The following is a 15,287-nucleotide window of genomic DNA, read 5'->3' on the forward strand; positions in this document are numbered from 1 at the left end:
GTTTCAAGATACTACCACTTTTTTCCCTGAAAATCCTTTAAATAGCACCTTCCACCTCAGTGCTCTCAAGCAGGACTCCCTAAAGCACAATGCATTCTACAAGCTCCATGAACACAACATGTATTATACCTCCTCTAAGGGTCTACTTCACTAGTGTATATATATAGCACTAAACATAGTACTCAACCTTATCTCTTCCACGAGTGCAGACCATAACAACAAAAAATGGTTGGTAAAGCTGATCCAACAGGGATTAAACCCAAGCAGCCAAAACTGTTAGTCTACTTGCTATCCTATCCTTCTTGCAGGTCACCATGCTCACTGACAGATCAGTGAACTGCATGTGAATTGCTTCCTGAACCATCATGGTTTACAAATCATCAAGTTAAAGCAAGCTGAAGCCAGCATTGATTTAGGTCACTATGTCAGATTAAGTGGTGGTTCAGGAAGAGCTTTATAATTTTTCAGACATCTCCACATCAGTAGAAGAAAGGTGAAGAAGTAGGGAAGACAGGTGAGGGTATAAATAACCCCAAAACCCCCAAATCAACAAAACACAAAAAAAACCCCCACAAACAACAACAACAAAAAAATGGTGTGACAGAAAACTGCACAGACAGTTGTACTACTCCTTATTTTGTCTTAGTACATATGAGCAAAAAAGAAGTCTGAGCTAAATGTATCTCATGAACTGACGTTCTGTTTATGCTAGTTCAAAGATTCACTCACACATTTACAGTATTTGTGCATTTCTTACTCTCATGTATTTTTTTCTTGTTTCATGTATTTCTGCTAGCAGCAATATGTAAGGAGAGTATCTGTGGAAGGGCGTACTTTAACCACTCCACTGGATGAGAAAATAAAAGCAAATTACAGTACCAGAAAGAATCAGCAAAAATTACTTCCTGGAAGTGAGTCAAGTTTTCCTCTCATCAACATTCAGCACCAGTGCCATAGCAAGCAGAAGAAAAAAAGAAAGCAAGAAAAACATAAGGAAAAAGCAGACAGGAGGAAACATGATTTGCTTAAAGAAGAAAGTCAGGGCTTGAAGCATTATGAAGTATCCTTGCAGCGACCTGTATTTGCACAGGACAGACAAAAGCAGATCTGAATTCATTTTGCACTGGTCTGTATCTCTGCAGGAGGTTAAGGGCTACATTTCTAGACAGAATGGGGACAAAGATGTACATACAAACACCTTAGTCTTTAACTGATACAGTTTTCTTTCCCCCTTAATCTTGCAAAGTACCCAAGCAAAGCGCCTCTATAGCTGCATTAATATTCCATCCAATTAATTCTGCGAAATCTGTACTTCACAAAAGCTGTTTATTTCCTCATTGAAGTTTATTTATTGGTAACAGAGGCACAGGGTGAGAGAAGCAAAATGAGGGTTTTCAGGACACTGACTAACTACCAGGTAATATCTGATAGTTAGATGAAGAATTCCTTGATTATCAGCATAAACACTGTATCCACCAGTGTCATTATTTTAATTATTACTTTAATCTTCCTTTACCTCTACTTCATTTTCATTGTTACAGCTAGAAAAGAAGCAGCAAAAGCATTAAAAGAAAAAAAAGAGGCATCGGGTACCTCCTCTTCTATGATCCATTGCAAAGAATTAATTGGTGTCATTATTGCAGCTCTTTGCCTGTCTGATATGGGAGTAACAAGTAAGTTACAAGTGCGTAAATCTAATTCAACCTTTTAAAGCCTTGTAGAAACTTCTAGTGTTTTCCACAAAATATATGGCATCAGACAGACAAAACCAAAGGCAGTTATTCAGAATTTTTAAAAGTTAATTGACCTACGAGTAAGTTTTAGAAAGGGCTACGGTTCCTCAAGATGTACCAGATCGCACAAGAAATTAGGCATTTGTATCACTCTGTTACCAATGATTCACTGTAAGGTTTATGAATTCTTCTTTCATAGGTTTCAGGCATTTTCAATAAAACAGATGAAACTCACATAGTAGCTTCTCAAATCAATTTAACAATGACATCTATCTTTAAAACAAAAAAAGTATCTTGTTCTCTTTAAATATTTATAACACGGCAAAAGTCTGTGCTCTGAAATACATGCATGTCAGCTTCCTAGAGAACAAACAGAACATGGAAACTGCAAATGTGCAAATAAAGGCAGAGACTGCTTTCTGTGATCCATCTGTACTACATCTTTTCTTTCAGGAATTCACCCATCTTGGCAAAAACTCACATGGCAGGCACAATAAACGAGCTATAGATAAAGACTCATACCAAGATACTCAACGCCAAGTCTCTCACATGACTCCAAGCAGGCTTTTTTTGTGTTTTCATAGCCATAATCACTATGCCATAGTTTGGTAGTTATCCAGAGGTCCTCTCGCTTCACACCACTCTCTTCGATAGCTTTTTGGAGAAGAGATTCACAGCCATATCTTTTTGCTGTGTCAATATGACGAATGCCACAGTTTCGCAATGCATGGACCACAGCTTCATGGGAATAGCCACCTTGATGGGAAGTACCTGAACAAACAAAATCAGAAGGGAATTGTCAGCAGTGGGTTATTAGGGACATATTTTATCCTTCTTTACTTTCTGTTTTGCTTTTCTTGTATACTGTCACTGAATCTTCCAAGTCAATGTTCATTTCCTAATAGCAAAGAAATGTGAAAATACATAAAAAGCTAGAATGTTGACACTGATCAGAAATAAATCTACCAAAATCAAATATCAACAGCTTTTAACTGTAAAAACGTCATTTCATCAGGCTCTTTCCTCACAGAGAAAGTGCATACTTCATGGAAAATTAGTATACGGCATTTAATTTTCATACAGGAATACGACATTTACAGATTAAAATATTGACAATAAGAAACAAAATACAATTTATTTACTTTTCAGAATGCACATCCTGAGACCTCTGCTTTGAAGTCCTGGTAGCTTCAAGTTATTATTGCATTATACAACCCCAGACTGGGCCATGGCACAGGTGCAATTCACATAAGGTCAAGCTCAGCAGTAAACAAAACAATGGAATCCTACACAAGAGTTACTGGACAGGCATACAGAGGTTTTCAGAAACAAAGTACTGTAACTCTCATTGTGTAGGTATTCACTGGACGTGTATTTTGCATGTCAAGAGGACGGAAGGAGGAGGAGACTCAGCAGGAAAAGCAACCAGCAGGAGGACTGTCAGATAAAGAACTGGTTAAGAGCAAGGAGGATGATGTTTCTACTTAATTCTTTCCTGTTAGTTGTTTTTCCTGCCATGAGCCCCTCACCCTCATTCACACGATTCCCACACACAGCATTTGCTACAGTTTGTAAGAGGAAATGCTCGGTCAGTTCCAGTCAGCTACCAAAGCCACCTTCTGAGATGATGATTAGTAAAGGCCCCATTGCTACAAACGAGCCATCATGCAAAGGGCTACATCACTAACTTAAAGCAGAAGGGCCTCAGTGCAGCTGTGACAGTAACAGGGTCTACAGCTACTGATAAATCTAAACAAAGGATTCCAGGTCAAAGAAGAACAGTGAAATTTCTATCTGCTGTTACCTTTCTCTTTCTTGCCAAGCACAACATTTCTTTCTACATCAAATGCTGTCTGCATGTTATGAAATTAACAAATGTACATGGCTGCCCAGACTGACAGACAAATGAAACAAATGAAAAGTTACTTTCACCTCATCCTCAGAACCTCCCATACCTAAACTGGATACAGAGCATCCATGAAGTCTCCCACACACAATGCATGCAAAACCAAGAATTTAGAAAAGTCCTACTTGCATGTAAGGCAAGCCAGATTCTCCTAAATGCTTATAATTTCTGCTCATTCCTAATGAATGCCTAAGGAAAGCCAATGACACCTCTTTAATCTTCCTCAGTACTTCAATTCATTTAAAGTAAAATGTAATATGGTCCAGTATCACACATATGCACGTGAGGATTATGACATTCTGCTGATCACAATGGGACAAGTCCCATTCTATGAACTACAGAGTACTGAATTCCTGATTTATCTTGATTTATCCTCTTCATGAATTTTAGTGATGAAATGATAATATATATATTTCTACAATTTTGACAGGTGTCCAATACGTAATTTACCTTCCAAATATAAACAAACGTTTTAATGTTTGAAAAGAAAAAACTTCAAAATTTTCTTCTTCATAGCCACTAATTATGATTTACATGTGACTAAATTTCTGAGTCAAGGCCCTGTAACTTTTTTTACATTGAGGTAAGTCAAGCTAGATTAACTTATGTTTTAAAAGCAGCTACTTGAAAATCTCCACAAGCGTTTAAGAATTTTAGATTAATGCGATGCTATTACAGTGCAAATAATATATATGCAATTCTTACACTATTTAGATACCAAACAAATCCTTTTAAAGAATTACATAACTAGCATAGAAAAGTTACTATGCATTTTCATAACAATCCCTTCACTTTTAATAAGCTAGTACTGGTGCCAAATAAACAAGGTTGTAACTATTGTGTCTGTTTCTGGCTGAATGGACATTTCTAAGCACAGAATGAATGGAGTTCATTTAGAGGTCTTGCAAATAGACTCGCACTCTTTTCATGCATAATGGATTTCAGTAAGAACATTTAGGACAAACAACTTTTTTTTTTTTTTTTAAACATTTAACCCTTTTAAGTTAAAGGGAGAGAGTGGAAGAAGGAAAATTCAGAATAGTTTTCTCATTGTTCCCCATTCAGTGATGGCACACACACTTGTTTCACAGGAAATAAGAGACCAAGATCAGTCTGGAAGGAATTATCTCAATTTCTCTGCCTATAAACAAACTACAGCAGACCTAATGCACAAAATAATAATTAAAATGAAGGCGTAACAACAATGCAGTACTATCACTTGGCAAATCAACTTAATCATGAGAAACGGGCTTCTAAGTTAATTATGCCACTAGAGTAACAATTTCTAGACTTTAGAAATCACTGTTTTCTTGTGTTTACTCATGTGATTAAATGTTACAATTCACAGTCACAGAAGGGTGACAAAAGGAGGAGTGACGTAAATTTCTGGGTTTTTTACATTCTAAGTTCAGACAACATTATTTGAACACATTAACATTCTTACATGTCTGGGATTTGCTCTTTGTTCAGACATGTAATTCACAGTGTACATGTATATTTATAGACAAAATCCAATTTCACATTTGGTTGGGAGGCACAAGGATATTGTAGTGGGAACATGTATATAGGTCAGAGGACTCAAATCCATTGAAAAATCAGGCTTAATTGGTTATGTTGGGGGTTTTTGTCACGATTTTTCATCTATTTCTTGATATCCTGAAGAGCACTGCTATCAAAACTGGGATGAGAAATGTGCTCTAGTAATCCATCCATAAAAATTTCCAGAGATTATTAGGAATGCAGCATCCTGTTCACACTGCAGTTGCTACAGGGGAAATAAACAAAACCAATCAGCAACCTCCTCCAATAAGACAAAAATCAACAACATCCCCCCCTCCTTTGAAACACCAAAATACAATACAGCTAACAAACCACAACACTATTCTGCCTCTCCTCGTTTATGCACCATTTCAGCTGATTCTCAGCCTCATTAAGCTTTCTGCTCTCCTTCACGGAAGCTGTAAACTACACACAGAGATCCAAAGCACCAATAGCTTTTCAAAAGAGAATCAGGGCCTACTTTCTCTCCCTTTCTCCCTTCCTTTGTGCAAGAGTTTGGCTTCATGGTCCTTGTGAAATGTGAAAGTATTATGTATCTGAAAATACAAAAATGTTCCGCATCATGAATAACTTTGGCTACTTAAAATTATTGGAATCACTTATATTAGAAGAGTTCCTGTTAATGAAAGGGCAGCCTGGATATTTGGAGATCATACCCAAGATTAATGATCCTCTGACATCAGTACTCAGGTAGGGCAAAGTCAATGATAATAGGAATGTACTGAACAGACTTGTATTATGTAAGCAGTGCTTTGGTCAGAACTGAAGCAGCACACAGGTTTATCTAAATCTTGGTCACTCAAGGCCATTGAAGCTGTTTAAAAGTTGCAGGAATAACTGTATTTTGTGATGCTACGACACAAAAATGCAACTGCAGTGCTGTAACTCAGGTGCCAAATGAGGCTGTTGGACACAAATATAGTGCAACCTGAGCTACAGAAGTTGAAATATGGACATGAATTCACTTCTCCAAATCTCAGAGGACAGTGAGAACCACCCTGCCAGCATCATAGTAAGGAAGGTACTTACACACTACAACAACATACTGGCATATGAAGATTCACCAGAGAATTCCTGATAGAGGTCTTTGTTCCATTTACATATAGTACAGCTGCAATGCCATAAAATGTGGGTATGTGGTATTTTCACCTTCCTAAACAACACCACTGTGCTAACGAAACAATACTATTAGACCTAGCCTATGTAGTCTAAAGATTACACCATGAAGTTTCTTCTGCCCCTGTACGGATTATGGATATCACTTTTTTTTTTTTGTAATTTTCTCATTTATTTTACAAAATATGATCCATTGTTAGTGCAAAGGGATCTCTCTGGGACTGTTTTTCTTCTGGGTGACTCAGAAAGAGCTGATGAGAGTTCATTAACAAGAGGAAGAAATGCAGGCAAGCATGATTTTAAACTCTGTGATTGTACTCGGGCAACTCTACACAGCACCAAGGAACAGAAGGCAGGAATACAGCCTTGCTGCAATGCAAAAGAGTAAGAGAAAGCCCTTACATGCTTATTATGTATCCAGGGAAAGGGAAGCCAGAACTGCTAGATTTCTGTCTTCCTGAGAGGAAGGAAAAAATGGCAATGGGCCATTGTTGACAGAGCACTCTATTCCCTCCATCTCAAAGAGGCTCGGACCTTAAAGGATATTCAGATCATCTACTGTAAAATGACCATACATCTTTGGTCAGTGACCTACAATTATGTAGTCAGAACTTTAGAAAAAGGAGGTACTAAACCAGCTTCTCAGAAGGTATCACTAAATTCTGCAAGTACCATCTATCATCAGTGGGATGCTATGCTATTTAACTAGTTCACTAATGTATTTCTGGCAATACAAATACACAATCAGTAAAAAAATTCGATTTTTTTTTCTGTAGGAGTAAAGAGATTTACACTGGAAAGAGGCAGCTGTTTAAATTATTCAGCTGTTGTACATAAATATGTTTATCATGCAGAACTCAGTTAAATTTGTAAGGAAAGACAATTCTGGAAAGTGATCTATACATTTGAAAAGTAATTATGAATGTGTAATTTATGTCAAAATTTCGTAAGCAGAGCAGCAGCACACATTTATTTAAATGCCTCTACAGACCGACTGCCAAACCTTGAAGTCTTTTCTTTTGCTCCACACTTTCCCACCACCGTGAGAACTATTTCTCATTAACAACCAAATTGGTTTCAGATGCTGTGCTATAAGATGTTACCTTAGAAACCATTTGGTAAAAGACTGTGGCTTCCTTCCATAGAAATCTCAAGCAGTGAAAAGGCAGATTTTCTGGCATAAATCAAATCCAATTTCTAGGGTTCACTAAACCTTTTCTCCTCAGAATAATGTTTTGTGACTAGATCTTAGCAGTTAATAGTGTACAAAGAATTGCTGGTGTGAACCAGTTTTAAACGATTTTCATTCTATTCCCTCTAACTCAACTGAAATTATGACCAGTACTTATCACACCTTGCTAGAATTTTTAACTTAGTAATAAATAAGAATATGTACTATGCACAGCAAATAAACAAACTAAGAAAAAAGTATTACATTTATTTTTCTGCCCTTTAATACATCTCCTTGAACTATTCTATCTGATAAACATTACATTGTTTAACAACATTATACATTTGGAAATACTTCACAATAAATGAGACAGACCTATGACAATATTTTCCTACTTCTAACAACTTCTGCAAAAAAGAATCATCAAAATAAAAGACCATAACATCCTATTGAAATACAGAGTATCAAAATCATTCCTGCTGTGAAAGTTTAACTTAAAAGTAAGTTAAATCAATAATTTACAATTAAGCATAATCAGCATACAATTAAGCAGAGGGACAGCAATTTTAAAAGAATATAGTTTACAATAAGACTAAAAATTCAAAATAATTGTAAAGATTATAATGTAGGGAGAAATAAAGAGAATTTCATTTTATAGTAACTTGCAGCTTAGAAGATGAAAATATATGTACAGAAGCTCATGATTTTAAGATCCTAATTCAAGATGACATTCAAGTTGATGACTAATTTTTGACATTGTAACAGTGCCATTTATACCTACCAGACTACTTGCAGAATTAAGTGCAATTGTGAATTGTGTCAAGATCCTACTCCTGCAGTATCATGTGATGCTGCAAGGTCTGAGACTTGCTGTGTCTCATTGCTAATTAATTGCATTCATGAGTTCAAAAGACAGCAGCAACCAAGTTACCCAGAGTGCAAACTAAATCTGAACAATAAAGAAGGTTTCTGGTCAAATGTCTTTTTTTTTTTCCTCCCCCCCACATCATCTAAGAATTTAAAATGCATTTTCTGAAGGTTTCCAAGACAATAAGGCATCTCGTAGCCCTCCTTGCACATGGCACATACAACCGTAGAGTAGTACATATTAGAATGCAATTAGAATTAGCACTTCCTGCCATTCAGGCATTCAGCCTGGGGAACAGACCTTATAAAACATGTAAAGCCACAAAATGGCTTTTCCCTTGCTCTCCCCACTCCCCCCAAACCTATAACAAGCGTTTTATATCATGCTTTGTGCTGGAGGCACTCAGTTTAAACATCAAGAAAGTCGAGGAATCAGTACCTCCCTCCTCCTCCCAATTTGCAGGCATAAGGAATTACTGCAGTTTAGGTTACAGCAACACGTGACATCACCCTACAATGCTGCCAACACTATGCCAGGGGCCTCTGGCCAAGAAAAAGTATACTAACTAAAATCTACTACATGAAGGTTCAAAGATAAGTCATCTTTTCCCTCCCTCCCCTTCCCCTCCCTCCAAAGTTTGGAAACATGGCAAAAGACAAAAGTTAAATATAATGCAGCTTGCTTCTCTGTTCATTTTGAGTGCAAATAATTTGTTAATCTAGTGGGCAACTAAGCTTGCAACGTTTAAAAGTATTAATAGCAGCAGGAAATTCAAAATAATACACAAAGTGCCTCTGCTTATACTTGATAATGGTTAGAATGGATAGAATGGATAGAAACATAAATGTATTACTTAGACTTAGCTGTGTTTCTCATGCTGGATTCTGTTTGGTAATCACTCTGTTGCTGATGTGACGCAGATGAAGTTTAAATGCCTATCGCTATCTTTGTGCTATTAAAGCACAGGTCGTATATTGAAATACAAATCTCCAGCAAAAATATAAAAAGCAGACCTCAGACCTGTAGGTGTACAATAACAGCAGAGACAAAGCAACAATTTCCCACTGAAAAAAACCCAAACTTATTTCTGTACTGTGCATACGCTCCAAGTAAAAATTGGCCCAGAATTTTGCCTTAGACACATCTACTACTACCCCTTCAAACAACATTTGTACAGCGTTCAGTCTTTTTAAAGGAATAAAACACCACCAGACTGGAAGAAGGTGAAGTTAGAAGAAAGCAAGGAAGGCAGGAGCTCAGCAGGTTTAGTCAGGTTAGTAGAGGATATGAATGTTACCCACAGTCTACAAATACACAGCTGCCTGGGATATGGCTGCATGTTGTACATGAGAGAAGTTAAATATCTGGAGGCCCTCAAAGCTCAAGTACAGCTTCTCAAGGTCAGATCTACTGAACCAGTGGATGAATTGAGACAAAGATTTATAGATATGGCATTTTGTTCAGCACAAGAGGCTATTAAGGCAACTTGGTAACCATGGGTGAGAAGTATAGAATAAAATAAATAAATAAATAAATGACAGAAACATAAAACAAAGGGACGAAATAAACAGCCAATTCTTATTACAGGGAAAGATTAATACAGTGGGAAGCCATAGGTCTTGCTGTAAGGACCACTGTTACATAAATTTCCTTAACAACTGAAGCCATGAAGAAGCAAGAGACATGAAATAAAAAACAAAACAAACCCCAAAAAAGCAAGGAAAAAAAAATTTAAAAAGGAAGTAACAGTGGAGAATGACAAATAGTGAAGGCTTGACTCTGCTACCACTGAATTGAAAAGCAAAATCTCATTTCATTCCAATCCCAACAGCACTAGGTCTTTTTTTGACCCCAGCTAGGTTTAGGAATGAGCAACTCTAGTAAGTAGGTAACTGCATTAGTAACATGTAATGAAAGAGAAGGTTAAAATAGTTCCATTGAGCATTATTTCAAGTAATATGCAGTATTTTGATGAAAAAAAAATCCCAACACATGATGTAATGAGAGTAGAGCAATCTGATTCTATGCTTTTCTCCAGAGAAATCCCACTTGTGAAAAGGTCTGGGAACAAAATGAGAAGTCTTGTATGGTTGCAATGCAAATGATGCAATATCTCCAGGAATGCAGTCAGTGCAGTCAGTAAAAACTTTTCCTATTTCTTCACTTAAAGCTACATCTGAATATCAGAAACCTTATCTAAAGAATACTCATAAATGAGGATTTTAATGGTTTCCCTTGAGCATGCAAGATTCTGTGTGTGTCTATTATTTTACTTTGTTAGTAGTGCAACATACTGACAAATACAGTGAAAATGGAATTTAAGCAAGATAGTATTGCTAACTGACATAATAGTATTTATTCAGATTGATTTTTATTCCTCTCAGGCTTTGACAATTAGACTTCAAGCTGCTAGAGCATTAAGTGTCTGCTTTCCCAGTTACATTGCCTAGCATAACAGCACTGATCATTCTTGAATGATCTCCATAAAGAACATCATTACTACTCATAAAATGCTCACTGTGTGTGACATGGGTAAAGCACAAAAGAGTATAAAGACTTTATTATTTTGTTTAGCAATTGTTTGTCCTCAAGCAAGCCCCAAACAAGCCTGCAATTAGTTTTATACTTTAATAAGAAGGGATCACTAAAGAATTTTTTTATCTCATTATGCTGTTATTAGTTCTAGCTACCTAAAACATTATATAAAAAGCAACTTTGCACAAAAACATTCTATTAATTTTTGGTATCACCAGAACATCTTGTCAGGAATCACCAGCCTCTCCCCATCCCCCAAGCCCCCTCAAATTTTCATTATTACTGTGCCTAAAAAAAACCAAGCAACCAAACCAACCAAAAAAACCCCAAATAAACCCCCCCACACCACCTCTTCTAATGGGAATAATAATACCAAATCAAGAGGATGAAGACAGTTTCATTAGAGACAGCCAGAACAAACCTTAAGAGATGTCTACAATAGGTGTTCTGGGCACCTATTCTAATTATATATGTTATACATATATTTTAAATAAAGCATTCAGAGAGTGTGTTTGTAAAAGACTTTATCAAGTTTCCCTCATATCACAAAGCCCTCCACAAAGAGTAATCCATGTTGAATTTCACCATTTCACCTTGAAAAAGCATTCTAATATTTGAGTTACATGAAGAAAAGCTTTTGTGCTGTTGAATTACATCCTTTAGAGGGTAGGGGTTTTATCCATCAGACTTCAAATTAAAAAATAAGATGACAGTAAGAAGGAGGGGATAAAAAACAAACCAAAAACAAAAAAAGGAAGCAACAGCTTTCTAAGTGGGGGCTTCCTGCTTAAGGGAAGCAAGGATGCACAGCACAAACTGTATGCATTTTTCTTCCAAAGCCTGAAGAGATGACATTGTGTGTATCATTTGGACAAGTGATTAATTTTTGAGGATGCTGTTTTAGATAAGCACCAAGTATCCTCTAGTTAAATTAAGACAACATAAGAATAGGTAATTCTCTATTATAGTAAAAAGACTCTCAAAGTATGCAATTCTCTGATACATGTAACTCCTACAAAAAAGTGTAACTGCATCAACTTCAAAACAATGTAATTTTTTATTAGTTATTTGCCCTATATTTCTAAAACACCGATAAAGTGTAGCAAATATGGAAAGAAATTATAGCTATCTTATTAGCAAGATAGGGAATGTATTCATTTTCTAAAGCAATCTAAAGCCATTATGAGGTAATGCACTCTTTGGGGAATAGTTTTACACTTGTATCAAGTATTAGGGCCAAAATGTCAATTCATTTTAGACGTAAGCCTACTCTAGCTGAAAGCAGCCATTGTAATGAAAATTATCATTGACCGCAAACATGCCTGAGCCTCTCTAGAGGAATAACATTGGCTAACATAATTGTCAGAATCCAACTGCAAGACATACAAAGTTATCAACAGGTTTTATAATCATAGAATAAACAAGATGCAGATTGTTTTCAAAACAAAAATTTAGCTACACAGCACATTTCTAACACCAAGGTAGGCTGCCTTATAATAATCGGCAGGCATCTCAAGAAAGTTAACTTGTTTTACCACTGCTGGCGGCCTTGTCTTTTTGCTGGACAGAAGATGGATAAAGCACAGTATGAACATGCATTCATGCACTCCTGATATTGGATGTACAGAATTTGGCATGTTATTCCAAGTAACCTTTCAGATTCAACATGAACTTTGTTCGCTGTATAGTCTCTCCAGTGTACAGATCCATCTTTCTCACAAGATTTTAAGTGGAAATGGATTCTTCTCACTAAGAACAGTTTTGGTGAGCAAATGCAGAGCATCAGAGAGGGAATGGTAGCCTAAAGAAAAACCACTTAACTTCCTTCCTTCCTGTCTCCCCTTTTGCAGCAAACCTTGACCATCTTACTGAATTTTGCCTATACAACTATGGAAGGACAAGCCAGTTGTGACATGGAAACCCATAAAATAAACAAACAAAAATATTTAAAAAGTACCACTACCATAACTTCTGGCAACTGAAGCTTGAACAGAGAGAGCAGATATTTTTGACAGAATGCTACCCTAAGCTCCTGTTGTGCTCCCATTAACATGTTCCGCCTGAGAAACACATTACATGTCTTCTGCTCCAGCTCTCAGCAGCTACAAAAGCAGTTTCATCACTTGGAAATAACTTACATACCTATCTGAGCTGCCTTCCAGTTGACATGACTGGATAGCTGCAACCAGCTTGATGCAGCATATTTATCTATGTGAAGCTTTTAGAAAGATTATCTAGCAACAAAGACAACATACAGCTCTGTCCTCTCAAAGATGATTTTTCATAGATAACCATTATGTCTGCATATTTAAAGGGATAAGAAATGATAAAGAAACAATGAAATCTTAAATCCTGCAGAAAACTGCCTTTCAGAAAATGCATCTTCATTGAAGAAAGTTCTCCTCTACTTAATAGCAGAGTCCTTTTTTTTCTTTTTGTGCTGCCAATGTTAGTTAATGCAGTAAGGCTGCAACAACAACAAAAAAAAGCGTTAATTCTTAAGTGCACATAAGTGGCAACACCTACCATAAAGATCCCATTGTGTTAGGCTGCATATCATGGTACTTACAGCTTGAGCACAAATGCCAGTGCAGTGAGCCTTGAGCTACTCTCACACCATACCCCAGCCCCAATATTTCTTAAATGAGGGCAGTAAGTGCAGCTATCAACATTTTATAGATTTTTAAATACTATTTTTTAAAATCTTTTGGCTAATGTTGCCAAGTTGCTAAGACTTTCAAATTAATATATGCAGATCAAATTATGACTTTGGGTACTTTGAAACAAGCACTGCTAACTATCTGTTCACTTACTGCTTCTGGATGAGAAAACAGCCCTATTACAATTAGAGGCCCACTCCTAGTAACTTAGATGGCTTCTTATGCTCTAAAATCCACATCTCACATTTTACCCTCCTTTATACTAATGAAAATCCTAAATAATTGCTCTGAAGTCGGTACACGCTCATAGGATAAAGATGAAAAGAGCACAAGGGTCATTTTATTTTACAGGTTAGCTTGGTGACTTGTGTGACTGATTAACTCCAGTGTCACAAAGAATGTTAAGTGCCTTTGATTTGTGTATTTATGTAAAATAATGGGAAATCTGGGAAACTGATTTGACCCATGATAATATGGCGTCCTGGAAGACTGATTGGGAAGGGTGTTCATGTTTTAGAATATGTTATGAATACATTAATTGAGAGATAGATTTAACTCCTTATTTTTACAGGAAAAAATAAACTAACTAACGTCTGCAATATAAAAAAAACAATTAAAAAAACAAACCAGAAGATGCGGTCAAGTATGCAATGGTCATTTTTATGTGTGTGGTATACATTTGCCCTTTTGCGGCTCATTTTCCAGGTACTCTGCAATTCTTATTTTTGGGACAATAAAAGGTCTCTGTTACAGGGGGGTTGTGGAGTCCCCTTCTCTGGAGACTTTCAAAACCCACCTGGATGCATTCCTCTGTGGACTACCCTAAGTGATCCTGCTTCGGCAGGAGGGTTGGACCCGATGATCTCTTGAGGTCCCTTCCAGCCTCTGATATACTGTGATACATAGACACCACAGAATCACTGGTATTAACTCCCCTTTGTTCATACCGTCCTATGCTGACTTGGAAAAATGGCTTCTAATCATTTAATAGTTTGGCTCTTTTGAACTGTTAGCAAATTCACCAATTAGAAGGATTTGGAGTTCAGAATAGTATAACCCTGATATTCCTACATATAACTAAGAAAAATATTCTGCTGCAAGCCAGTTGTGGGTTCATACCATATACAGCTCCTTTCTCAAAGAGCTGAAGGAAAACAAAATCTTTGCTTGCCTTGTGGGAAAAAAAAAGATTTCAAATTTCACAGGCACTTTCATGCCTGAGTTCACATTACAAAAGTGTATTCTGGTTAGCCTGTAGTCTTGGTTCTAGGTCTGAATGAGACTGCTTTTCTGAACTACCACTAGCATTAACTCAGATGACTAATACGGTCTTATAATGACATATTTTCCCCACATTCAGATTTTAGAAAACAAGTTTAAAGAGTTTAACCAGCTCTACTGCAGAAACTCTCACTGCAAAACTAACAATAAAATGTGAATTATAAAAAAGTCAATTTCCCTTTGCATTTTCTTATTTTCAGGCATATCTTTTTCCCTGGAAAAGACATTAACAATGCCATACACAATTGTTTATGAAACAGAAAAAGGCATGTCCTTGTTAAACTTCAATATAATGTCACCAAACCTCGGTTTTCAGTAAGAAAATAATTTAATAAATAAATAACAATAATTAAAAAAAAACCACAAACCACAGATTCTGACACCCTGTCAGGGTTTAACAGCAGTTGGGTTCTTTCAGCACACACATGGGCCACGTCTTTCAGTGAGCACGAAGCAG

At 36.6% G+C, this 15,287-nt stretch overlaps 1 protein-coding gene across 1 annotated transcript in view; it reads right to left on the reverse strand.

The window, feature by feature from the left end:
- Positions 1-3,592, reverse strand: part of LOC128969393 (uncharacterized oxidoreductase ZK1290.5-like) — a 29,039-nt gene extending 25,447 nt beyond the window's left edge. The window contains exons 1-2 of the mRNA XM_054384227.1: positions 3,538-3,592; positions 2,256-2,504 (exon numbers count right to left, since the gene is read on the reverse strand). Coding sequence (XP_054240202.1) covers positions 2,256-2,504; positions 3,538-3,592 — 304 coding nt within the window. The remainder of the gene's footprint in view (positions 1-2,255; positions 2,505-3,537) is intronic.
- Between the last annotated feature and the right edge of the window lie 11,695 nt (positions 3,593-15,287).

Source organism: Indicator indicator, chromosome 10 (genome assembly GCF_027791375.1).
Source record: "Indicator indicator isolate 239-I01 chromosome 10, UM_Iind_1.1, whole genome shotgun sequence".
Taxonomy (NCBI): Eukaryota; Metazoa; Chordata; class Aves; order Piciformes; family Indicatoridae; genus Indicator; species Indicator indicator.